This window comes from Macaca fascicularis, chromosome 9, assembly GCF_037993035.2.
Source record: "Macaca fascicularis isolate 582-1 chromosome 9, T2T-MFA8v1.1".
Lineage (NCBI taxonomy): Eukaryota > Metazoa > Chordata > Mammalia > Primates > Cercopithecidae > Macaca > Macaca fascicularis.
The window spans coordinates 3,949,503-3,973,531 of NC_088383.1; the positions used below are offsets into that span (position 1 = coordinate 3,949,503).

A 24,029-nucleotide genomic window follows, 5' to 3' on the forward strand; every position below is an offset into this window, starting at 1 on the left:
CATATTTTTTTTCCCTCTTTTGCAATGAATATTTGATGCTCAGCAGGATGAGCCCCAGGATGAGGCACACATCCAAGAAAAATCCATGCCTCTCCATCTTTTCCCCAGGATTGCCCTTTGGCGAGACTCTCCTTTGCGATTACTTCAGTTTCCCCACAAAACTCTTCTTAGTCTCTTTTGTCGTCTCTTGTCTGTTCAACAAACACCCACTGCGCAGGACTATCCTCCGGAAAGCCCTCGAGTGGGGCCGTTTGGGAGCCCTTCTTCGTGGGGTGGGCACTGAAGGAACCGGGACCCCATAAGCCCGTGCTTTTGTGGGGGCTGCTCCCTCTCCCATGGCAGGTAACTGGCACCAGGCTGTTAAGCTGTGGATGGGCAATTGGCACAGCGCTTTGGATGCGCGTATTTCAGCACGTGGAGTTGGCCAGTGGAGCCGGCCGAGGTCGACACAGCGTACCGCAGCGCGCGTGTCCGTGGGGAGGAAGGGTCGTCCCGCCTCCCTCCCAGGCCAGTCCTGTTGCGCCTCCTCCTGCCCCACTCTGACTTTCGCGCGCCCAGGTGTCTCTGAGGGTCGCGCCCCGATACCCTCCTCCACCCCAAGGCTTCTTCTCCCCAAGGGCCGGGCTGGGAGCCCAGGAGCGCCACAGCCCCCATGGGCCCAGGAAATCGCAGCTTCGTCATAGCTAAGCCCGCCGCGCTCAGCTTTTCCCACCACCTGAAGGATCCACTCTCCATCCGTCCTTCCCGACCTCAGGCTGCAGAGAAAACCTGGGGGCGGGGGTCGAGGAAGCCGCCCCCCCGAGGCTCCCAGCGCAGCCCCAGGAGGAATCCTGCCGGCAACTAGAAGCTGTGCGCGCGGCCGGGCTCGGCGCCGACAACAGCCGGAGCTGCCGGGCCTGCAGCGAACCTCCGCATCCAGGTGGGGTCTCCGCGCCCCAATTCCACCCCGCCCCGCCATCGGCGCTCCCCGCAAGTGCGGGGTTTCCACCCGCCCCGGCGTTCGCGCCCACTCACGGTCTCCCTCGCCCCCTCCGGAGACGCTCCCCGCGTTCTTTCCGCCCCGCCCTGGCGCGCCCCGCAAAAGATGTGACCCCGAACCCCTGCGGTCTCAGCTCCCCCAGACGCTGCCCCTGCCCCCACTTGGGGAGCTCCAGGCATCTCTAAAGCCCCCAACCAGAGTCCTCCAACCCACCCGCGAGGCTAGCGCACCAGCAACGCGGCCCCACCCGCAGGGACCCCGCCCACCTGTGGCGCTACCCCCGCCTCTGCGGCCTCCCACACTGCTAGCGCGGTCCCCACCTACGACGACCCCGGCGTAGGTGCTCCTGCCCACACCCATCCCCCCGCCAGCCCCTGCCCCTTTCCCTGCCCCTGCCCCGAGCCGCGCCCCCGCTCCCGCAGCCCCTCCCGTGCGCTCGGGCCCCGCCCGTCACCGCCCATTGGCGCTGGGGCCGGGCGGGGGCGCGGGCGGGGCGGCGGTTCGGAGTCGGGCGCGCGCTGGCAGGGTCCCCATTGCCTGCTGCGCACCCGGACTAGCGGCTGCCCTCGGCCTCCTCGCCATGGACGCGGACGATTCCCGGGCCCCCAAGGGCTCCTTGCGGAAGTTCCTGGAGCACCTCTCCGGGGCCGGCAAGGCCATCGGCGTGCTGACCAGCGGCGGGGATGCTCAAGGTGCGCGCCCCCCTCCCAGCGGCGAGGGAGGGACGGACGGAGAAGGGGAGAACAGGGCGAAGGGGATGGGGGGACGGGGCAGAAGAGGGGGGAAGCGATGGGAGGACGCGGGGAAAGGTGGGGAAGCGATGGGAAGAACTGGGGAGAAGAGCGGGGAAGCGATGGGGAGAACTGGGGAGAAGCCCGTGCCCGGGAGCGGCAGGGGTACCTGCGGGGCGGCATGAGCCGGCAAGGCAGCCCCGGGGTCCTTGCCGGGTGGGGCGGAGGAGGAAGGGACATGGCGGTAGGAACCTCCATCCGGAAGATGGTGAGCTTTCCACCCCCTCCGGTTTATGTTTTAAATTGAGCCTGGCAGAGGGGGTCGCCTGGAGCGCCCTCGGGGGTCGTTCTGCCTCTGAGCTGTAGGACCCGGCCCGGCTTCCCCTCCTAAGCGTGGGTACAGCGCGATCACTTCCTAAGTGGCCCCCCGCCCCCCAACTCCGCCCCACGCCACCCCCTAACATGTCGATGAAGAAACGGTCGGGTCCCCGCGCGCCTCCTGTCGCCTCGTGCCCCGCGCGGCGTGGGCGGGGTCCCGGCTGCTGCAATGCGGGACGCGGCGGGGTTGCTCTGGGTTCCTGCCTGGCGTCTGCGAGGCGGTCCGGCAGCCCCTCGCGTTTCCGCTGGGAGATTTTAAAAACGGGTTTCCTGCGCTCGCATGTGCTGTCGCCTTCCGGCTCGTGACAAAACCGAAAACTAAAATGGGTCCCAGGCCCTCCCCGCCAGCCTCCGCGGACGGAAAGGACCAGGAAGCGGGGACTCCGGGACGTCAGCGGCGCCGCGGCGCGGGCTCTGGGCTTCCCCTGCTCTGCAATGTGGAAGCGGCTCTCCAGGAAGGGCCCGAGTCTGGGTCCACGACGCGGGCGCGCTGGGAGGACATTTAACCTTGAAGAGCGGGAGGTGGTGGAGACTGCGCGCCCCAGGCCCCGGGTGCACGTGAGGGCGCCGATGCCCGGACTGTGGAGCGCCCCAGGCCGCGCAGCCCCTGGCGGGTAGATCGGCGCTTCCCAGGCGAACGCCACCTGCGAGCCTTAGCGATAGCGCGGGCTGGAGACGCGACGCGCCCGGAGCTGGGTTTTGATTTTTATTTTCCCGGTTCCTCCTGCCGCAGATGCGTGGAAAGGCCCGGATGGCGGATTTCTTCCCGTTTCGGGACCGCGCACTGCACAAGGATGGACCGGGGATGGGCCCATAGCCCACTGCCCCGGTGACCTTCCCTTCGCCCTTGAGCGCGCGGGGCGGGCGCGGGCGCTGCAGGTTGGGGCGCTGTGGGCGCCGCCCCGCCCGCCGCAAGCGCCTACGTGATGCCCGGCCCGTCGTCTCCGTGCGCCCAGGCACCGACATCCGTATGCCGCGCGCACTCAGAGCCAGCAGCGCAGCCTCCCCAGGCCCAGCGCCCTCGGCGGGAGACCCTGGTGGCAGCGCCAGGCCCCGCCCCGCAGCCCGCCCCCCAGCGCCCCTGGGAAGTGCTCTGCGTTAGCGTTCTAGTTAAAGGATCCCAGCATCAGCGTTCCTCCTGCAGGGCTGGGTTCTCAGAGAAAGAAAAGGTGATGCAGCAGAGGCTGGGATTGGAGAAATTAGGAGAGTGAAGTGGAAAGAGCCTGGCCGGCGTGACTTAAACCGCCCGGGAGATGTGCGAGTACGAATGGAGCCGCCTTGGGGTCGGGATAGGACCCAGAGTGTCTTCTCAGTCAAAGGCCTTCAGAAGCAGAGGGAGCATCTTGAGTGACCTTACCCGGGCCGCGAAAGACAAGAAACCTTTGGCACGGGAAGAGGAACTGACCTCTGGAAGCCACCAGGGCGGGTGGAAGGTCAGGGTTTCAAGGTGATTTTGGAATTTAAGTGCTGTGGGTCCTGCACGGTAGCTCATGCTTGTCATCCCAGTGCATTGGAAGGCCAAGGCAGGAGGATCGCTTGAGCCCAGGAGTTCCAGAGCAGCCTGGACAACATAGTGAGACTCATTGTCTACAAAAAAATAAAAAAGAAAGAAAAAAACATTAAGATGCTGTATGTATTGGAAAATATTTATGGGTCATTCTTTTGAGCTCCATGTCCAAAAGCTTGCTAAAATGCTTGGGAGTTTGTGTACAGGCATGTGAGATTAGGATACATTGGCAGAATCGCCGTGTTCTCTGTTGCCCTGGTTTTGCCACCTGGGAGGAGTCACACGTATTGAAGGTTAGTAAGTCCACGCCTCTTCTGGGGAAAAAGGTACTTTGGAAACCAGTATTATGTGGGAACGCGGCTTGGTTGGTACAGCCTCGGGTTAATGGGAGACAGCTGCCCTCAGCTCTGCAGGTAGCATCAAATACGGTGGCCTTGAGCCCACATGGGTCACCCCTAGGCTGTCCCTGGGGAAGCCCGCCACGGCGGGTCGCCTGGGCATTCTTTCCCTGGCAGAGCCGAAGTCACAATTTTTTTGCAGACTCTGTAAAGAGCTTTACCCTTCCGAGATACGATCTCGAACCTGTTGGAGCATTTGGACGCATTTCTTTTAAGGAAGTTCACCTCCAGATGTGCTTAGAGGGCCTGGTCTTAGCTGCCACAGATTTACAAATCCTTACAGTAAGTAGGTTATTCCTCGAGAATTTATCTGTTGTGCCCCCATTCTTTTTGCCATTTCATTCTGATTCTCTATTAGTACTTGATTTTCCCTGACATAGAAGACTATTGCCTGTAGCTGGAGATGAGAGAACACATTCACATTCAAGTATCAATTTCAGGGGAATTATCTGTCAGATGTGAAATTATGGTAAAATTCCATATATTAAAATGACCATAGCTACCATTTGTTGAAAATATTTTGTGTACTAGGAGCTTTACAATTCTTATCTCCAAGCCTAGATAGATGGTCCCAAGAGAGGCATGCCCTCATTTTGGAAGTGGGGAGAAAGACTCACAAAGAAAAATAGCTTAGGTAAGGGAGTGAGGTGCATACGCGATTGTGGTAGGAGCAAAACTGATCCTAATTCCAAATATTGTACTCTCCCTTAGACCAGGAAGAGTACTTATGTCTGGCTCTGTCACCCACGCTGGAGTGTAGTGGTGCCATCATAGCTCACTGCAGCCTCAAACTCCTGGGCTCACGTGATCCTCCTGCCTCAGCCTTCTGAGTAGCAGGGAAGACAGGAATGCAGCATCATGACCAGCTAATTGTTGTTGTTATTATTATTATTATTATTATTATTATTTGTAGAGACAGGATCTCACTATGCTGCTGAGACTGGTCTTGAACTCCTGGCCTCCTCTAGTGAGCCTCCTGCCTTGGCCTCCCAAAGAGCTGGGATTACAGACATGAGCCATCATGTCAGGCCTCCACCATGCTTTTCAGGGGCCTTTCTTGGTGAAGCTCCTTATTCTAGTTAATGCTCAAAAGTGAGCAAAACCCAACTTGCTCAAAATTACACAGATATTCTTTGGGTGGTTTTGTAAGGGGAACAGAAAATAACTTTTTATAGCGATAGGAGTCAAGGTGGCAAAAATGATATTAAGGCTTAATACCAACGCGATGGGCTGCTTTTCTTCCCCGAGTAGAGTTTCATATTATTTAATTATAATATAAAATTGAAAATCTCTTTCCTATGTTCCTGACTCCCCAGGCCTTGAATGAAGAAAGTATTTCTCAGGCTGGGTTTTTTGTTTTGTTTTGTTTTGTTTTTTTCCCTACTTCTTTGGGTATCTTCTGTCTCAGGCTGTGGGTTTTTGTTTTGTTTTTTTTTTTTTCTCTGCTTCTTTGGGTATCTTCTGTTGTCCCAAGACATGTCTGGAAACTTAAATTGATTTTCACTCAACCTAAAATAAGCTCCACAGCTCTGGATCGTGGACTGACCATGACTAAGTGCCCACCGCCACATCATGCTGTGCCACACACCAAGAGTGACTCATTGTCTTAGTCACAGGTTGTGGCTTCTGCAGGGCCTGGTGCCTGGTGGAGCTGAGTGTACTGGGAAGTCCAGGTGCATCCTTAGGGTGGGCTGGATGCGAAAGCGGCGTCCTTTTTGCCTGTGGTGACATGAACATCGATACAGTATTTATAGAAAGTTCATATAAATGGAGTAAGTATACCTTTCCAATCCTAGTGAGAATAGCTAGCGTTTAGTGACTCTCTGTTATGTGGCAGGCCCTCAGTGATGCTGGGCACTGACTTATCCCCACTTTACACATGAGCAAGGGATGCCCGAGGTGTACCGGCTTCCCTGAGTTCACAGAGCTCCCTGGTGTGGCCAGGCCCTGTGGCTGCAGCAGGGATGTTCAGGGCTGCGTGTAGCTGTGTCTTCACTGGTGTCCTTCTCGCGCCCAGCACCACACCTGGCGCTTGACAGGAACGCAAGCATTTGCTGCCTGCCTCCCGCCTGGAATCTCCACTGAGGAGCAGGAAACCAGGGGTTCTAGCTGTCTTCTTCATTCATGAAGTCCTTTAGAGGAATTCAACCCTCTCTAATCAAAAGTTTCCAATATCCTCAGGTCAATGTGTATAAACTGTTAAGACTTCAAGATTACAACCTCAAAACCGAAGTCAGAAGTGTGAGGTTTCAATTGACTGGACATGCATTAGGTCAATGACACACATATTTATTGGACACCAGGCTTGAGCCCCACATTGGCACCTTTGGTGTCTGAAGCAATATTCCTTGGGTGGTTTTGTGAGGGGAACAGAAAATGACTTTTTGTAGCGATAGGAGTCAAGATGGCAAAAATGATATTAAGGCTTAATACCAGTGTGATGGGCTGCTTTTCTTCCCCCAGTGGAGTTCATATTATTTAATTATAAGATAAAATAGAAATCTCTGAAGCAACGCTTCGGAGCCCAGTAGGATGGAAGGGGAAACTGAGAACAGCAAAAAGTAGGAAAACCAGCAAAAACCTATCAATAGGAGATTAATGAATCCATTATGGCACCTGGAATGGAAGGAATTTTTGTCAGCGTTTAATAAGGAGCTTTGTGCTGGTCGAAAGTCAAGAGGTGCACAGTACACTCAAGGGCAGTATTGAAGAGCCGAATCCAGAGCAGCTCTGCACAGCAGATCCCCCTGGGGCCAGAGGGGCCGTTTGCAAATCCAAGCAGATCCGCTTCTTGGAGGTTTCTCCAACGGGAGCATCTCCCAGGATTGAGGCTTGCATGGGTGGCCTGTGTTATATATGCAATTTTAAATGATCTAGTTACCACATTAAAGAAAAGCGGGCCGGGAGGGGGTGACACTGCGTGCCATGACTCACGCCTGTAATCCCAGCACTTCGGGAGCCCAAAGTAGGTGGATCACTTGAGCCCAGGAGTTTGAGGCCAGCCTGGTCAGCATGGCGAGACCCAGTCTCTACAAAAAATACAAAACAATTAGTCAGATGTGGCGGTGCACACCTACAGTCCCAGTCCCGTGGGAGATTGAGGTTGGAGGATTGCCTGAGCCCAGGAGTTGGAGGCTTCAGTGAGCTGTGACTGCACCGGTTCACTCCAGCCTGGGCAACAGAGTGAGACCCTATCTAAAAAAAAAAGAAAAAGTAAAAAAAACTCTATTTTCTATTCAGCCCACTATTTTGATAACAATCAGTTATTGTGTTATTAATATTTTACACTGTTTTCCATACTAAGTCTTTGAAACCCAGTGTGTAAAGAATCTTCAAGTACATCTCCATGTGGACGGGACACATGTGGCCAGCGGCTCCTCTGAGGGACAGTGTGGTCATGGCGATGGGTGGCGTGTGCTGCCTGTACATAGGTCCCCATGTGTTTCTGCGAAGGCCCTGAGGGATGTGCAGGGGAGGGCCGACACCGTCCCAGCCATACAGAGGACCCTGGAATGCAGCACGCTGCCAGCGCGCCCCCGCCCCAGCCCCTCTGCTGCCTGAGCTCTTTCCCAGATGTCCACTTAGCTAACCTCCCTCACCTTCTTCCCTTTCCTTCTTTCCCCAAACGTCACTCTCAGGCAGGTCTGCAGGCTCTCCGATTGTCAATGGCAGCCCTTCCCCATCCTCCACCCTCTTAACACCCCCCACCCCACTTGTTATTTTTCTCCTCAGTGCTTACAGCCATCCACCCCTGGGCATCATGCATTTGTTCACTGTGTATCTTGCTTTCGGGTCTCTCTTGATCGGAACAAGCTCCGCCAGGACCAGAGGCTTTCCATTTTGTCACCGATGCATCCACATAGCGCCTGGTAGAGATGGCTCTTGGGGCACCTGAAGTGGACAGTGGGCCGGTGGTTGAGCCCTACAGATTTATCTCAAGCCCTCCCCTGACCCTACCGGAAGACACGGTGGTCTGCACAGTCCAGATAGTCAGAGAGGCCCCCGGCTCGATGACTTTGAACCTGCGAGGGTGAGGAGGGGGGAACAGCACCATTGACAGAATCCCACATTGGTATCCCACCTCCCCATGCCTACATAATCCCTACATTATCAAAGGAGAGACCCCTAGAAGGAGGTTTGGCAGCAGGAGTGAGATCAGCGCAGTGTAAGCTCATTTTCTGACAAACCAGTGGGAGGAGTCGGCAAACTGACTTTCTCAAAAAGAATGTATGCATCGAAATTAACAAGTGGGCCAGGCGCGGTGGCTCAAGCCTGTAATCCCAGCACTTTGGGAGGCCGAGACGGGCGGATCACGAGGTCGGGAGATCGAGACCATCCTGGCTAACACGGTGAAACCCCGTCTCTACTAAAAAAATACAAAAAACTAGCCGGGCGAGGTGGTGGGCGCCTGTAGTCCCAGCTACTCGGGAGGCTGAGGCAGGAGAATGGCGTGAACCCGGGAGGCGGAGCTTGCAGTGAGCTGAGATCCGGCCACTGCACTCCAGCCTGGGCGACAGAGCGAGACCCCGTCTCAAAAAAAAAAAAAAAAAAGAAAGAAATTAACAAGTCATCAGCAGTGTGGGAAAATTCAGGAAAAGCAGTTCAGTGCTGTGAGAGAGGGTGAGGCAGGGAGCTTGATTACTCCAGACAACGGAGGAGGTAAAAGGATAGACCTAGATTATTTCATTTGAGTTCATCTATTCTTACTTTTTTTTTTTTTTTTTAGATGGAATCTCGCTCGGTTACCCAGGCCGGATTGCAGTGGCGCAATCTCGGCTCACTGCAACCTCCGCCTCCCGGGTTCAAGCGATTCTCTTGCCTCAGCCTCCTAAGTAGCTAGGACTACAGGCTCATGCCACCACGGCCGGCTCAGTTTTCTTTGTATTTTTAGTAGAGACGAGTTTCACCCTGTTAGCCAGGATGGTCTCAATCTCCTCACCTCGTGATCTGCCTGCCTTGGCCTCCCAAAGCACTGGGATTATAAGCATGAGCCATCGCGGCCAGCCTATTCCTTACTTTTTTCTTTAAAAAAAAAAAATACAATTTAGATTTTATCAGAGCAGAATCCTAGGAAGCTGAGATTTGTAAACTGGGAAATCCAGCTCCTCCAAGTCGCCAGGAAATAAGGGTGACCTAAGTCATTCTTGCTAGGCCCTGGTGTGGGCCGGGGATGACTGACTCAAGGAAGAAGCCGTCTTGTGACTCTCTTACCTGCACTGTGGTTTAGTAAGAAGCTGTTAAAAAGTATATCATATGAAGAAAGTGATTTACTAATTGGTCAGAGTAATGACCACAGATTTCCTATGTAACCACTCCCTCATTATCTCCAACTTTATCTTTGGTTCTCATGACAAGATTATCACTTCCCAGAAAACTGGGGTTTTTGCAAATTACGAGGAGGTGTTTTTCCAAATGGTAAGGTTCTTTGGTGGGAAGATGTTGTTTTCTCCTGGAAATCCTTAGGAAAGTTACTTGATTCTTGGGTTGGGCTCCCAAAACCAAAACAAAACGAGATGGATTATCCCCAGGATACCTGAGCTATAAGGACAATCTGTAGCTTGAGCGTGGAGTGAAAGACACTGAAACTGCCGTTTGTCCCAAATGGCTGTGTGCCGGGGCCCTAGAACAGCCTTAAGGAGGTGGTGAAACAGGTGACATTTACCTGTGAGGCTGTAAGCCCTCATTGCCAGGCTGTGAAAGCCCGCACGGCAGGTGTGCATGTCTTCATCCCTGTCCTGTGGGTGACAGAGCCCGCCAGTGAATGCTGGTATATTTCCTTCTTGCTTTTCATCCACCCGTGTTCTCCCTCCTAACCCCTCACTGAATGTTCCTGGGGCTTCCTCAGGTTTCACCCTGCAGGGCCCAGCAGGAGGCAGCTGATTTGCAGTCCTCACCATTCAGAAGTTCAGAGGGAAGGCTTAGAACCAAACAGGCTCCACCCCCAGGCAATTAAATGAGCATCTGGCCTCAGCAGGCATTATTTTCCTTCAAATTCCCATTGGTGACTCTAAGGCACAGGTATCCTAATAGAGGAAATCAGGAAGTCTTGAAAGTTAAAAGGAAATAAAACTAGGGTTTACCCTGTAGCTTCACCACTTCACTAAGGTCGTTACCTTCCAGTAAATCAGTTTATCCCCCTCAGAGCCTCAGCTTTCTCCTCCCTCCAGCGAGGTGTCAGGAGCTCTGCGGGCTTCCTGTGAGAATCATCTGGGCCAGGGCTCTGGCTGTGGGTGTGCAGTCAGCAAGGGACTCCCTACTACGTCCCACCAAGTGCTGCTAGCCCCTGAGCTCAAGGAGGACACGTGAAGAAAAGCCCTTTGCAATGTAGGGCTCCATCCCACCAACGTGCAAGTGAATAGAAGTCCTTTCAGGACCTAGTATTGTGTATTTTTAAAAGTGTGGTGCCCCGTCACCTGGAAATTGCTAGAAACGCACGTCCCCAGGCTCCCTCTCCACCTGTGAAACTCTGGGGGTGGCCCAGCTACCGGGGGTGCCGCGGCCGCCGATGGTGAGCTCCTGCTGTGGGGTGGTGTCACCGTTCTTTCCAGGTGGGTACAGGTGGACCCAGGGGTGGGGGGTGGGGAGAATCCCGCAGGGACTTCAGGGACTGAGTTTAGTGCTGGGGTGTGTTTCTACTCTGCACAGGAGTCTCCTGGGGTCACCTTGTGTATCATGTCCAGCTTTTTTTTTTTTTTTTTTGAGACAGTGTCTCGCTCTGTCGCCCAGGCTGGAGTGCAGTGGCACAATCTCCACTCACTGCAAGCTCCTCCTCCCGGGTTCACAGCAGTCTCCTGCCTCAGCCTCCTGAGTCGCTGGGACTACAGGTGCCTGCCACCACTCCTGGCTAATTTTTTTTTTTGTATTTTTTACATTATTATTATTTTTTTTTTTTTGAGATGGAATCTGGCTCTGTCGCCCAGGCTGGAGTGCAGTGGCGCAATCTCGGCTCACTTCACTGCAAGCTCTGCCTCCTGGGTTCACATTATTCTCCTGCCTCAGCCTCCTGAGTAGCTGGGACTACAGGCGCCCACCACCACACCCGACTAATTTTTTGTATTTTTAGTAGAGACGGGATTTCACCGTGTTAGCCAGGATGGTCTTGATCTCCTGACCTCGTGATCCACCTCCTTGGCCTCCCAAAGTGCTGGGATTACAGGCATGAGCCACCGCACCTGGCCTCATGTCCAGCTTTTAAGAATTTTATTCCTTCTGCTATTTCTTTCCACTTAACATTTTCTAAAATCCCTGAGTTCTTCATCATCCTTAATGCAAGACCGGTGGGAATGAGGTCTTCAGAGAGCAGGGGAGGAAGGGGTGAGCAGGGGAGGAGCAGGAGCAGGGGTGAGGGGCCATCATCCGGTCTTAGTTGTGTTTCGGCATCATCTGCTTCCCAGTGTTGGCACGGGCTAAGTGTTTGACAGTTATTTCATCCAGTAGAGTGAGCAGAGCATAAGGTCCTGGAACCAGAGCTGTGCCTCTACCCTTGGAGTTGAGGAGTCCAGGCACTGCTGAGCCTGGCCATGGGAGAGATGGGTGAGGACGTCCCACAGGTGTGAGACCAAGGGGGCGGGAGGCTTTGTCCTGCCAGGAATAAATGGAATCAGGTGGGAGGCAAGCCAGGCCCTCTTCCTGGGAGGTGCCAGAGCCAAAGAGGAGAGGAGGAGGAAGGAGGAAGAGCGTCAGAGCATCGGAGGGCTGGTGGGACTGCCACCCAGGTTCAGGGACAGGAGCCTCCAAGTGCTGCCAGGCAGGTGGGAGGTCCCTGGGGCATGACCGGGAGCTCAGGGGAACTTGGGTTTTCTTCTCGTAGCCCTGGGAACCTGGAGGAACGCGGTCATATTTGTGCTTTAGAAGAGAACATTGAAACTGATATGGAAAACATCTCGGATGTAATATCAAAGTGTAGAAAGAAACAATCAGTGTGAAACTTCACACAGCCCGGCAGCAAGGCCCCGGCCCCACACCCAGCTCTCCAAGGGGCTGGGGCTCATGTGGCCGTTACTTCATTTGTGTTTTTTTCTAAACAAGGAGAATATATTCATAAATTATTTGCATAAAAGCAAACAAAAGAGAAAAAACTGTTGGAATCCTTCTGGCCACAGTGTGGCTCATGTCAGAGGGAGTCAGGAATTCAGGGGCAGTGTTGGGAGCAGCTGTCAGTTGTATAGGCAGGAGCCAGCAAGGGTGTCAGTAGCATTCAGCACCAGCGACAGAGAAGAAAGTCGTGCTGTTTGGCAAGAGAGAGAGGGTACAGTGGGGGGAGGAAATGTTCAGGGTGAGATGACCTGCATTTTGAAATGCTGAGTTTCATGTTCTTGAGAGATGGCCACTAGTTAATCAGCAGGTCATTAGAATTCTTTTTGTTATAAACTAGGTTTGAATATAAAGTAAATAAGACTATGTCATATATATATGCATACGTGTATGTACATATTAGATACATAGTAAACATGCATTTACCTCTAAAATATGTATCCCCAAGCTTTTTCAGCTAAATAGATATTCTCATTCAGAATTGTGAACTTTCAGAGGTCATGGGGACTCCAGCATCGCCAACCTGGCCCAGCGTAATTGAAGGTTTTTTTAAGCGTGTTCTGAGCCAGTCGCCGTCCAAGTGCACGTAACCTGCCTCTGTGTCCCAGATGCCCCTGCAGGACCAGAGTCCTGTCATATGTGGTTTATTGACTGGAAGCATCGCTTGCTTCATGGCCCATGAACTGCAGCATCTTTAGTCCTGACAGCTGTTTCTGAAATTTAACTTTGTGGAGGAGGAAGCTTGGTGCTCTCAGGTGTGTTTGGGAGCGAAGGCACTGAAGGCTCAGGTGCTCCTCATCCTTAAGCAGCAGTGCTGCATGGCTGTGGGGGCAGCCCTAGTGCCTTTTCACTCCTCTCCTGATGGGCCTGAGCTCGTTAGCCACGACAGCAAGACAGACCCTCCAGGTCCAGAGGTGGTTCCAAGACACTAGTGACTTCAGCTCCCCCAAATCCGTCTGCAGTGGAGAGCGAGATGGAGGCTAACAGACTTACATGATGATATATTGTAAACAGACACATATTGTGATACATTGTAAACAGACTTATGCATTGTATAACACTGTTCTTCTAAAGGGGGGCCTCCCTTTATCTTCATGAGGTATGATTATTTGTAATACACCGGCTTATTTTAACTTTACTGATCATAACATTGCATGACTTGTTTTCTGTTGAAGCCCATTGCCTGTTGTTTTTTACGTTAGTAGTTGGTGATGCGATAATCCATTTTCATCTCCTCAAATCACACACACACAGAATTTGGCTAGCTGCAAATAAACACCTATTCTGTAGTTTGTTTTGCAGTTGGATGGAGTGGCCTACAAATTCGTATCAAGTCCAGAGAGTGATGTTTTGAACTGAAAGTACGCTGGGCTCTTAGATTCAGCCTGGGCACAGGGGCACCTTGCATTATGTTGGCTGTTTCTTTTAGTCCTTCCCCTAATCCCAGAGGAGTGTGTGTACCCATTTCTCATATTAGGAGATGAGGCATTGAGAGGTTACGAAACGTACGCATGGTCATGGGTAATTAGCGGCAGAGCCAGAATTGCCCCAGGCTCTTCAGTGACTATTGCTCCTGTTTCCACTGCAGGTATGAACGCTGCCGTCCGTGCTGTGGTACGCATGGGCATCTACGTGGGGGCCAAGGTGTACTTCATCTATGAGGTCAGTGTCTACCCCACGCCCCCTGTCACTCTTCCTTCCACCTGCCCGGAGCCCTGCAGGCACCAGCGCTCACCCACCCCTGCCTCCCCCTGCGGCAGGCAGGGGAACCAGGTCCTGCCAGCCAGGGCCTTTCCTCAGCCCGCAGGAGCCCCTGGTGGGGACCGTTTACATAGGAGGCCATGCCCCCTGGTCTCCAGGGATAGATGCCTGGTCTGCAAGTTTTTTGTTAGGCAGCAAGGGGAGAAAGGAGATGAGAGGGAGCCCAAAAAGCCATTTATTTATTTAGACAGAGTCTTGCTCTGTTGTCCAGGCTGGAGGACAGAGGCATAATCTTGGCTCACTGCAACCTCCTGGGTGCAAGCATTTTTCTGCCTCAGCCTCATGAGTAGCTGGAATTACAGATGCCTGCCACCACGCCCAGCTAATTTTTTTATATTTTTAATAGAGAAGGGGTCTCACCGTGTTGGCCAGGCTGGTCTCAGACTGCTGTCCTCAAGCTGTCCACCCGCCTTGGCCTCCCGAAGTTTTGGTATTACAGACATGAGCCATTGTGCCCGGCCCCAAAAGGCCATTTTGATATCAACTTCCTGGTGTTGATTGATAGTATTAGAGGTCAGCCAGTGATCTCTGCTTGGCTGTACTGGTTGATCGGTTGTATTTGTCTGAGGCTCTGACTGCTGTAGAGGTCATTTATTAATTTCCAATGTAGCCTGAATTTGAACACGCATTTAGGGAAATGGGGAAAAACAGCGACTTTGAGCTTTTCATCATTTGTATAAAATGGAAACGATGCCTGGTGTCTGCTGATGTCTTAAGTAACAGGAGGGACTCCCTGGCTGCCACTTTTGAAGTCCTGGCAACTTAAGACTAAAAAGTATTTGAAGGGAAGGCACGAGTATAGTTTGGATCACAGTACTGATTTCAGAAATTATTAGGAAAAATATTTAATGTTTAAGTTTATAAAACCTAGCTTTAAAAATGAGAAGAAGATATTTTTGTAAATCACTTAATGCCTCCAAAATGGCTATTAGTGTTTTAGTCTGATTTCCCTCAGTATGACGTATGCAAAACACTGGAAGGAAATAAACACATATTAGGAAAAGTATAGCAAACACGTTCTGTATACTGTTTTTTGTTTACGACTATATCGTGGCTTTTCGCTATGTAGATTCCATGACTGTTGCTTTAACTTATTTTTTATTTTTCTGAGAGAAATCTCAGTCTTGTACCCCAGGCTTGAGTTCAATGGCTTGGTCTCGGCTCACTGCAACCTCCGCCTCCCAGGTTCAAATTATTCTCCTGCCTCAGCCTCCTAAGTAGCTGGGATTAAGGTGCCTGCCACCATGCCCAGCTAATTTTTGTATTTTTTAGTAGAGACAGGGTTTCACCATGTTGGACAGGCTGGTCTCAAACTCCTGACCTCAGGTGATCTGCCCGCCTTGGCCTCCCAAAGTGCTGGGATTACAGGTGCGACCCACTGCGCATGGCCGACTGTTGCTTTAAATGTCAACATACTGTCCCATTGAATTGATGTCTCATCATTTGTGATGGACCCTGTATTCTACCATTCCCTTGGTATCGCATTATTTAGCTTTCTCCCCGTTTTTTAAGCTATCATAACAATGCAAGATCTATGTTAACAGAGCGATTTGATGTTTTGTTATTATTTAACACTTTGGTCCTAATATCGGGCACTGACTGAGCTGAAAGGGGCAGTCATCATGATGGCTTGGGATGCTTCTTGCCTAAGTGATTCCTGAAACCTGTCCAGCCTCGTCCCAGCCCTGCGCAGGGAGCGCGGCACACTAGCTCCCCGTGACGACGCTGTGTGCAGCTGGGTGTGGCTGCCTTCTGGGCACTGGCATGATTCCCCTGTCTGCTTTCTAAGCCCTGTTTCCCTTTGGTGAAATGGCTGCTGCTGTTATTCTTTGCTCATTTGTGTGTGTATCCATTTGTTTATCATTTGCTGGAAACAGTTTTTTATTTTTTTATTTTTTTTGGTTTGCTTTTATTAAACTGGTTATGTGGTTATTGTTTGTATTTATCCGATTTGGGCAATTTTAATGGTGGGTCTAACCGTAGCATTCCCAGGCTGTTGTTTTTTTCATTTCATATTTGGACCTTTTTAAGGTCAGATTGCCCTCGTGAGTTTCCCTGCCTGGGCCCTGGCCCCAGTGGCACCTGTCCTTTGCTCAGGGACGTGGAATGAGCACGGTAGACTCAGTCTCCAGCACAGTCCTCCACCCGGTCCCCAGCACAGTCCTCCACCCCCCTCCCCGGCACAGTCCTCCACCCCCCTCCCCGGCACAGTCCTCCACCCCCTCCCCGGCACAGTCCTCCACCCAGTCTCCAGCACAGTCCTCCACCCGGTCCCCAGCACAGTCCTCCACCCAGTCTCCAGCACAGTCCTCCACCCGGTCCCCAGCACAGTCCTCCACCCAGTCTCCAGCACAGTCCTCCACCCAGTCCCCAGCACAGTCTTCCACCCAGTCTCCAGCACAGTCCTCCACCCAGTCCCCAGCACAGTCTTCCACCCAGTCCCCAGCACAGTGTTCCATCCAGTCTCCAGTACACTCCTCCACCCCCTTCCCCAGCACAGTCCTCCACCCGGTCTCCAGCACAGTCCTCCACCCAGTCTCCAGTACACTCCTCCACCCCCTTCCCCAGCACAGTCTTCCACCCAGTCTCCAATACATTCCTCTACCCCCTTCCCCAGCACAGTCTTCCACCCAGTCCCCAGCACAGTCCTCCACCCAGTCCCCAGCACAGTCTTCCACCCAGTCTCCAGCACAATCCTCCACCCCTCTCCCCATCACAGTCCTCCACCCAGTCCCCAGCACAGTCTTCCACCCAGTCCCCAGCACAGTCCTCCACCCAGTCCCCAGCACAGTCTTCCACCCAGTCTCCAGTACACTCCTCCACCCCCTTCTCCAGCACAGTCCTCCACCCGGTCCCCAGCACAGTCTTCCACCCAGTCTCCAATACACTCCTCTACCCCCTTCCCCAGCACAGTCTTCCACCCAGTCCCCAGCACAGTCTTCCACCCAGTCTCCAGCATAGTCCTCCACCCCTCTCCCCATCACAGTCCTCCACCCAGTCCCCAGCACAGTCTTCCACCCAGTCCCCAGCACAGTCCTCCACCCAGTCTCCAGTACAGTCTTCCACCCAGTCTCCAGTACACTCCTCCACCCCCTTCTCCAGCACAGTCCTCCACCTGGTCCCCAGCACAGTCTTCCACCCAGTCTCCAGCACAGTCCTCCACCCCTCTCCCCAGCACAGTCCTCCACCCCCTCCCCAGCACAGTCCTCCACCCCCCTCCCCAGCACAGTCTTCTACCCCCCAGCGCAGTCCTCCACCCCCCTCCCCAGCGCAGCCCTCCACCCCCCTCCCCAGCGCAGCCCTCCACCCCCCTCCCCAGCGCAGCCCCCCCTCCCCAGCGCAGTCCTCCACCCCCCTCCCCAGCGCAGCCCTCCACCCCCCTCCCCAGCGCAGCCCTCCACCCCCCTCCCCAGCGCAGCCCTCCACCCCCCAGCGCAGTCCTCCACCCCCCTCCCCGGCACAGTCCTCCACCCAGTCCCCAGCACAGTCCTCCAACCCCTCCCCAGCATAGTCCTCCACCACCCCCTTCCCCAGTACAGTCCTCCACCCCTTTCCCCAGCACAGTCCTCCATCCCCCTCCCCAGCACAGTCCTCCACCACCCCCTTCCCCAGCACAGTCCTCCACCCCTTTCCCCAGCACAGTCCTCCACCCCCCTCCCCAGCACAGTCCTCCACCACCCCCTTCCCCAGCACAGTCCTCCACCCCTTTCCCCAGCACAGTCCTCTACCCCCTCCCCAGCACAGTCTTCCACCCAGTCTCCAGCACAATCCTCCACCCAGTGTCCAGTACACTCCTCCACCCCCTTCCCCAGCACAGTTCTCCACCCAGTCCCCAGCACAGTCCTCCACCACCCCCTTCCCCAGCACAGTCTTCCACCCCTTTCCCCAGCACAGTCCTCTACCCCCTCCCCAGCACAGTCTTCCACCCAGTCTCCAGCACAATCCTCCACCCAGTCTCCAGTACACTCCTCCACCCCCTTCCCCAGCACAGTCCTCCACCCCCCTCCCCAGCACAGTCCTCCACCCGGTCCCCAGCGTTGAAATTTGCACACAGACTTCCAGAAGAGGCCGTCACCTGCACCTGACACCAGCCAGCTTGGTTTCTGCTGCTGCTGCAGCGTGTACATGTGCATACACTGAATACCCTGAATTTGTTTCCTTTGCCTTTTGTTTTTTTGGGGGGGTGGGAGAGAGGGTGGGTGTGATCTGCCTTGGACTTTGGGAGACGGTACCACACCCGTCCTGAGAGCCGCTCTTAGTACAGAAATGTGGTTTTAAAAACTGTTTGGGGATGGAGTATCCCGAGATGAGTTTTTTCTATTGTAATTTGCAAAATGTTTTTAAATTCATGAGACTTGTAGTTCCTAGAATGTTTCCCAGGACACCTTGTGATTTTCGCGGCTGCTCCTGTTCCCGCGGCCCTGACGCTGTTGTGTGTTGAGTGGAAGGAAGTCCCCTCACAGAAGTGGCGGCCCGAACACTCACAGGGACTCTGGGTGCAGAGGAAAGGAAGGAAGTGACCTCTGTTATTTCACAGATAAACCGACTCATCTTGGTTCACTTTCTCCATGTCACCACTCAGCATTTTCAGGGCCAGGAACAGCGTTAGACCCCCGAACCCTGGCCTCCAGCCAGAGGTGGGGAGTGATTTACCCCCTCAGGACACTCACTCGTGTGTGATTTACCCCTCAGGACACTCACCGGTGTGTGATTTACCCCTCAGGACACTCTCCGGTATGTGATTTACCTCTCAGGACACTCTCCGGTATGTGATTTACCTCTCAGGACACTCTCCGGTGTGTGATTTACCCCTCAGGACATTCTCCCGTGTGTGATTTACCCCTCAGGACACTCTCCAGTGTTTGGAGCGTTTTTGGATTGTCTCATTATTGAAAGGATTGTCCCTGGAATGTACTGGGGAGAGGCCAGTGATGCTGCCACACCATCTAGGATGGACGGGATCACACCCCACAAAAATGGTCCGGACCCAAACGTTGACAGAAGCAAGGCTGAGGGACTCTGCACTAAACCAAGGGCATGCTGGGTTTGGTTTCAATGTTGTTAGTTGAGTATGGGTGCGGGGAGTGAGGCCGACGGGACTGTGAGCGCCTAATCTTGGATGCAGTCACTGGCGCACTTTAGTCTTTCTTGATGTAAGGTTTGTGTTTTTGTGGCAGTTGTCGGGTGTCTGATTTTTATTGGTCACTGTGTGCTGTAGTCGCCCATCTGTTTCCTGGTGGGATTGAGATGTCCTCAGACCTGTGCCTGTCTGCGTGGCAAGTGCCAGAATTAAGGAGTTGGTATGGAACACACTGGGAGGCCTACCCTGGAGGCCCTGGGCTTTCTCTGTTTTTTGTTTCATTCTTTTTGAGACAGAGTCTTGCCCTGTGTCACCAGGCTGGAGTGCAGTGGTATGATCTCGGCTCGCTGCAACCTCCACCTCCCAGGTTCAAGTGATTCTCCTGCCTCAGCCTCCTGAGTAGCTGGGATTACAGGCATCCGCCACCATGCCTGGCTAATTTTTGTATTTTTGGTAGAGACGGGGTTTCATTCTGTTGGCCAGGCTAGTCTTGAACAGCTGACCCCAAGTGATCCACCCACCTTGGCCTCCCAAAGTGCTGGGATTACAGGTGTGGGCCACCTCACCCGGCTCGTAGGCCCTGGGCTTTCTTCAGAGGTAAACCCCATCTGTTCTCTCTGTCTCAGCTGGGAGGGCTGGGGCTCTAAGGCCCATCCATGTGACTCCATGGCCGCAGGTGCTATCTGGACGAGGTCTGGACAACCTCGTCCGGCGGGGATCGTGCCTCTTCCTGCCCCTGCCCTCGGTGGCGAAGGCGGGGTTCTGACTCTGAGATCTCATTTCCTTTAGAGAAATTCAAGGAATTTCTGCAATTCCTTTGCTGAGATGTGGCCGAAATGAATCCTTGTGTGCAAATGGTGTTTTGGGGAAATTCTCATTTTTATGATAACTTTTCTAGTAAGTGGCACTTTCGAAGCTGTCTAGGGAGCAGAGCCAAATGGACTATTTATTAATTTTGGCACAAAGAACAATCAGGCTTTTGGAGTTATCTTACTGAGGGAGATAGGAGCAGCCTGGGGATCGGCTCATTTGAGCCCAAATTGCCTCTCTGACACCCTCCCCGCCAGCCCCAGAAGGTGGGAAATCCTTGTGAACGGGTCCTGTTCCTCACCTCCCTCCAGAGGTAGCCCAGGCATCAGCCTAACTCTGGGCGCCTTGGGAACATAAATTCTCATGGACCCTCAGAACGCCAGGACTTTGTATGAATGGTGGGTTCTTTACCCAGTTGTAGCAGTAAGTGTTGAATCCATTTAGGGTATCATCATTTTGCTGTTACAGATGTAAAAATCCTGTATCTTTAATTCTAAGATAGAAAACACGCTAAAATCTGCGAGTGTTTTCCTAACTGGGCAGCAAAGTCCCGGCTGACCTGGAGCGTGTTACATGGGGGTGATCCCATCCCCCAGCCGAGGTGGCGCCTCCCACCTCTCTCTGCAGGAGTGGGTTTGATGCTGAGCACACACTCCCAAGGGCCCAGGATAGAGGTTCAGTAACACACACGGTGACGGCTCCCACCTCTCTCTGCAGGGATGGGTTTGATGCTGAGCACACTCCCAAGGGCCCAGAGTACAGGTGCAGTAACACACACTGCTTTTTAAAACATTTTTTATTTTTAATTATTATGAATACATAATAGTTGTACCTATTTATGGGGTACATGTGATTTTCAAAATTTTTTTTATTGAAGTAAAATATGTGTATATCATTTAACATCTTTACTATTTGTGGGCATAGAGTTCAGTAATAGTAAATACATTTACAGTCTTTTCTTCCCTTTTATCCTTTCTTTTCCCCACCCCTCCCTTTCCATACCTCTGATAATTGCAGTTCTCTTCTCTATGAGATCAACTCCGTTGGCTCCCATGTGTGAGTGAGAACACGCAATGTTTTTCTTTTTATGCCTTGCTTATTTCTTATTTCTTTTTCTTTTTTTTGATACAGTTTTGCTCTGTTGCCCAGGCTGCAGTGCAGTGGCACCGTCTCAGCTCACTGCAACCTCTTCCTCCTGGGTTCAGGCGATCCTCCTGCCTCAGCCTCCTGAGTAGCTGGGATTCCAGGCACCCGCCCCCATGCCTGGCTAGTTTTTTGTATTTTTAGTAGAGGCGGGGTTTCACCGTGTTGGCCAGGCTGGTCCCAAACTCCTGACCTCAGGTGATCCTGCCCGCCTGTGCCTCCCAAAGTGCCGGGATTACAAGCATGAACCACCATGCCCATATGCCTGGCTTATTTCACTTAATGGTAAAGCACTTTCATCCCCATTGCCACAAATGACGGGGTTTTCCCCTTTATGGGTGAACAGTGTTGTGTTGTGGGCACGCACCACGTTTTCTGTGTCCATTCATCCACTGACAGGCGCTGAGGCTGATTCCACACTGGGCGGTGGTGATCAGGAGTGAACATGGGAGTGCAGAGGTCTCTCTGTGCCGATTCCCTTTCTCGGGGTATATACCCAGCGGTGGGGCTGCTGGCTTGTGGGAGAGTTCCAGGCATGTCATATTCTCATACAAGCATGTGATGCATTATGATAAAATCAGGGTAATTAGCATATCCATCACCAAGATCGTTTCTATGTTAGGAACATTCCAGTTTTACTCTTTTAGTTATTTTGAAACATTATACATTATTATGTATACGTTATACATTATATATAATATGAATTATATATGTATTATACATATTGTATACAGTGTTACACATTATGTGTACATCGTTATGTATAACTTTGTTGTATATTATTATTATTTTTTGAGATGGAGTCTCGCTTTGTTATCCAGGCTGTAGTTCAGTGGCACGATCTCAGCTCACTGCAAACTCTGCCTCCCGGGTTCACACCATTCTCCTGCCTCAGCCTCACGAGTAGCTGGGACTACAGATGCCCGCCATCATGCCCGGCTAATTTTTTGTATTTTTACTAGAGACAGGGTTTCACTATTAGCCAGGATGGTCTGGATCTCCTGACCTCGTGATCGACCCGCCTCGGCCTCCCAAAGTGCTGGGATTACAGGCGTGAGCCACTGCGCACGGCCTATTATGTATTATTAAACATTATTATACATCATTAACTGTAGTTCCCCTATAGTGTCACTCACCCCTGGATTTTATCCCTTCTATCTCAAACTGTCTTTACGCCCCCCTGCTCCCCACTACTTTTCTCAGCCTCTGGTAACCATCATTCTGTTCTGTGTCTCTGCGAGATCAGTTCTAACTCTGTCTTCATGAGATCAATTTTTTATTTAAGCTTTAACGGATGAGTAAGAGCGTGCAGTATTTGTCTTTCTGTGACTGGCTTATTTCACCTAATTTCTGCCTGTTCCATCCATGTTGCACTAAATGACAGGATTTTATTCTCTTTTATTGGCTGAATAATATTCTGTTGTATATCAAGATGTGGAATCAAGCTAAGTGACCATCAGTGGGTGCATGGATAAAATGTGGTGTATATACGCAATGGAATATTTTTTCAGCCGTAAAAAAGCCTGCTTTTTAAAATCCCAAGCCTTCTGCGTCCTGGTGTGCCTGTCAGTCCTGGGTTTTGGGTGAGCAGTCGTGGGCCTGCAGGAAGTACTCTGGTGACTGTGGACCCATAAATCAACGTTTCGTTTCTGTGTGCTCATCTGTGCAGTAGAAATCGTGTGTGCCCTCCTGTCTGCCTGGTAGAAAGGACTTGGAGAAGTCTTGAGACTAACGGGGCAGAGGCGCTGTTTGACTCCTTGTCAGGGATGAGATGTGCACGCCTTTGACTCCGTGGGTGTGTGACCAGGTGGGGAAACGGGGTCTGCACCTGCACACATCTGTTCATAGGTGGCTCTGCATTGAAGAGGCCCAGCCCCGTCCCCGGCCCACTCTCCAGGTCATACCCACAGGCTGGGCTTCTCTCTGAGTCTCAGGCTATGGCATCTGGGGCTGGGCAATTCTTGGTGCGGGGGGTCCTTTGAACCACAAGAGGCTGAGCAGCACCTCTGCGTCCACCCACCCCATAACCACGGCAGTCAAAGATGTCCTTACATCTCCAACATCAGTGAATGTCCTCTGGGGGGAAAAAATCACTCTTTTTGGGTACCATTGTTCTAGACCTATTTGGGCTCGAATTGAGAAGATGTTATGTTTTATTTTTTTTGAGCATGACTCAGTAATGTATCCAACAGAATTTTTCACCTATACTCTAGTTTCTAACCTACAGCTCTCTAGGTTACCAACAGACCAAAACAATTAAACAGGTTACTATTAATTAAAGGGGCTTGTTTTTTCCTTTAGTAGTGCATGTGTGAAGAAAGTATTAATCTGGAAACAGTGGCATTTCTGCTGAAAGCCTGGCCTTGATCGACTGAGCCCTGCTGTCTGGCCGCTGCTTGCGCTCCTGTAAACCTGGGCCAAGCCTACGTGTGAGGCATGCCAAGCCTTGGGCTCCCTTCCAGGGAGACTCGGGGAGGTTTGCCAGTTAACCCATTCTTTTCTACCTGGTGAACCAATTGTTCTTTCTTTTTTCTCTGAAGCTAAGGTTTTTCCTTAGAAGCCTACAAATGGCTTTAGTTTCTTGGAGATCATCATCTCCAAGATGTTGATCTCATATACCAAGTATATCAGATGCTTTGACCCAAAGGCCATGCCCAGGATAAACTACCCTGGCTCTGGTGGGTCAAAACCAGGCCGGGGCAAGTCAGTTGGTTAACCCAGGGCTGCCGCTGTGGTTGCAGAAAAGAGTCGACTCCTTGCATTTGGTTTCATTCATGGATTTAATATCCTGTTGTCGAAGATTTTCCTGCAGAGTTAAAAAATTGTTCATCTTATTATAGTTCTTCAAATGTGACTCACTTAAGATTCTTGCCGAGCACCGTGGCTCATACTTGTAGTCCCAGCACTTTGGGAGGCTGAGGCGGACGGATCATTTGAGGTCAGGAGTTAAAGACCAGTCTGGCCAACATGACGGAACTCCGTCTCTACTGAAAACACAACAGGTAGCTGGGTGTGGTGTAATCCTTGGAAGGCTGAAGCTTGAACTCAGGAGGTGGAGGTTGCAGTGAGCCTAGATTTGCACCACTGCATTCCAGCGTGGGTGACAGAACGAGACTGTGTCAAAAAAGAAAAAAGTCTTTTATCTTAATTTTTTGTTTGTTTGTTTTAAAGTTTGGTTCCGCTCTGGACAGCTGTTTGTAAATATTAT

General features: G+C 52.2%; 1 protein-coding gene and 1 long non-coding RNA gene across 7 annotated transcripts in view; one reads left to right on the top strand and one right to left on the bottom strand.

The window, feature by feature from the left end:
• The first annotated feature begins 1,511 nt into the window (after positions 1 to 1,511).
• PFKP (phosphofructokinase, platelet) overlaps positions 1,512 to 24,029 on the top strand; it is a 68,811-nt gene continuing 46,293 nt past the window's right edge. For 4 of the 6 annotated variants that reach the window (XM_065520237.1, XM_065520239.1, XM_045399473.2 and 1 more), the window contains exons 1-2: positions 1,512 to 1,671; positions 13,616 to 13,689. In XM_065520237.1, coding sequence (XP_065376309.1) covers positions 1,560 to 1,671; positions 13,616 to 13,689 — 186 coding nt within the window. In that variant the 5' untranslated portion in view covers positions 1,512 to 1,559. Of the gene's footprint in view, positions 1,672 to 3,067; positions 3,889 to 13,615; positions 13,690 to 24,029 lie in introns of those variants that run through there. The other 2 variants (XM_065520238.2, XM_074000896.1) reach the window with 1 other exon arrangement.
• On the bottom strand, positions 6,695 to 7,023 carry LOC141407637 (uncharacterized). Its single transcript, XR_012417362.1, has 2 exons — positions 6,928 to 7,023; positions 6,695 to 6,838 (listed from the first exon to the last, which is right to left on the bottom strand). It is a non-coding gene; the product is annotated as an uncharacterized lncRNA (long non-coding RNA).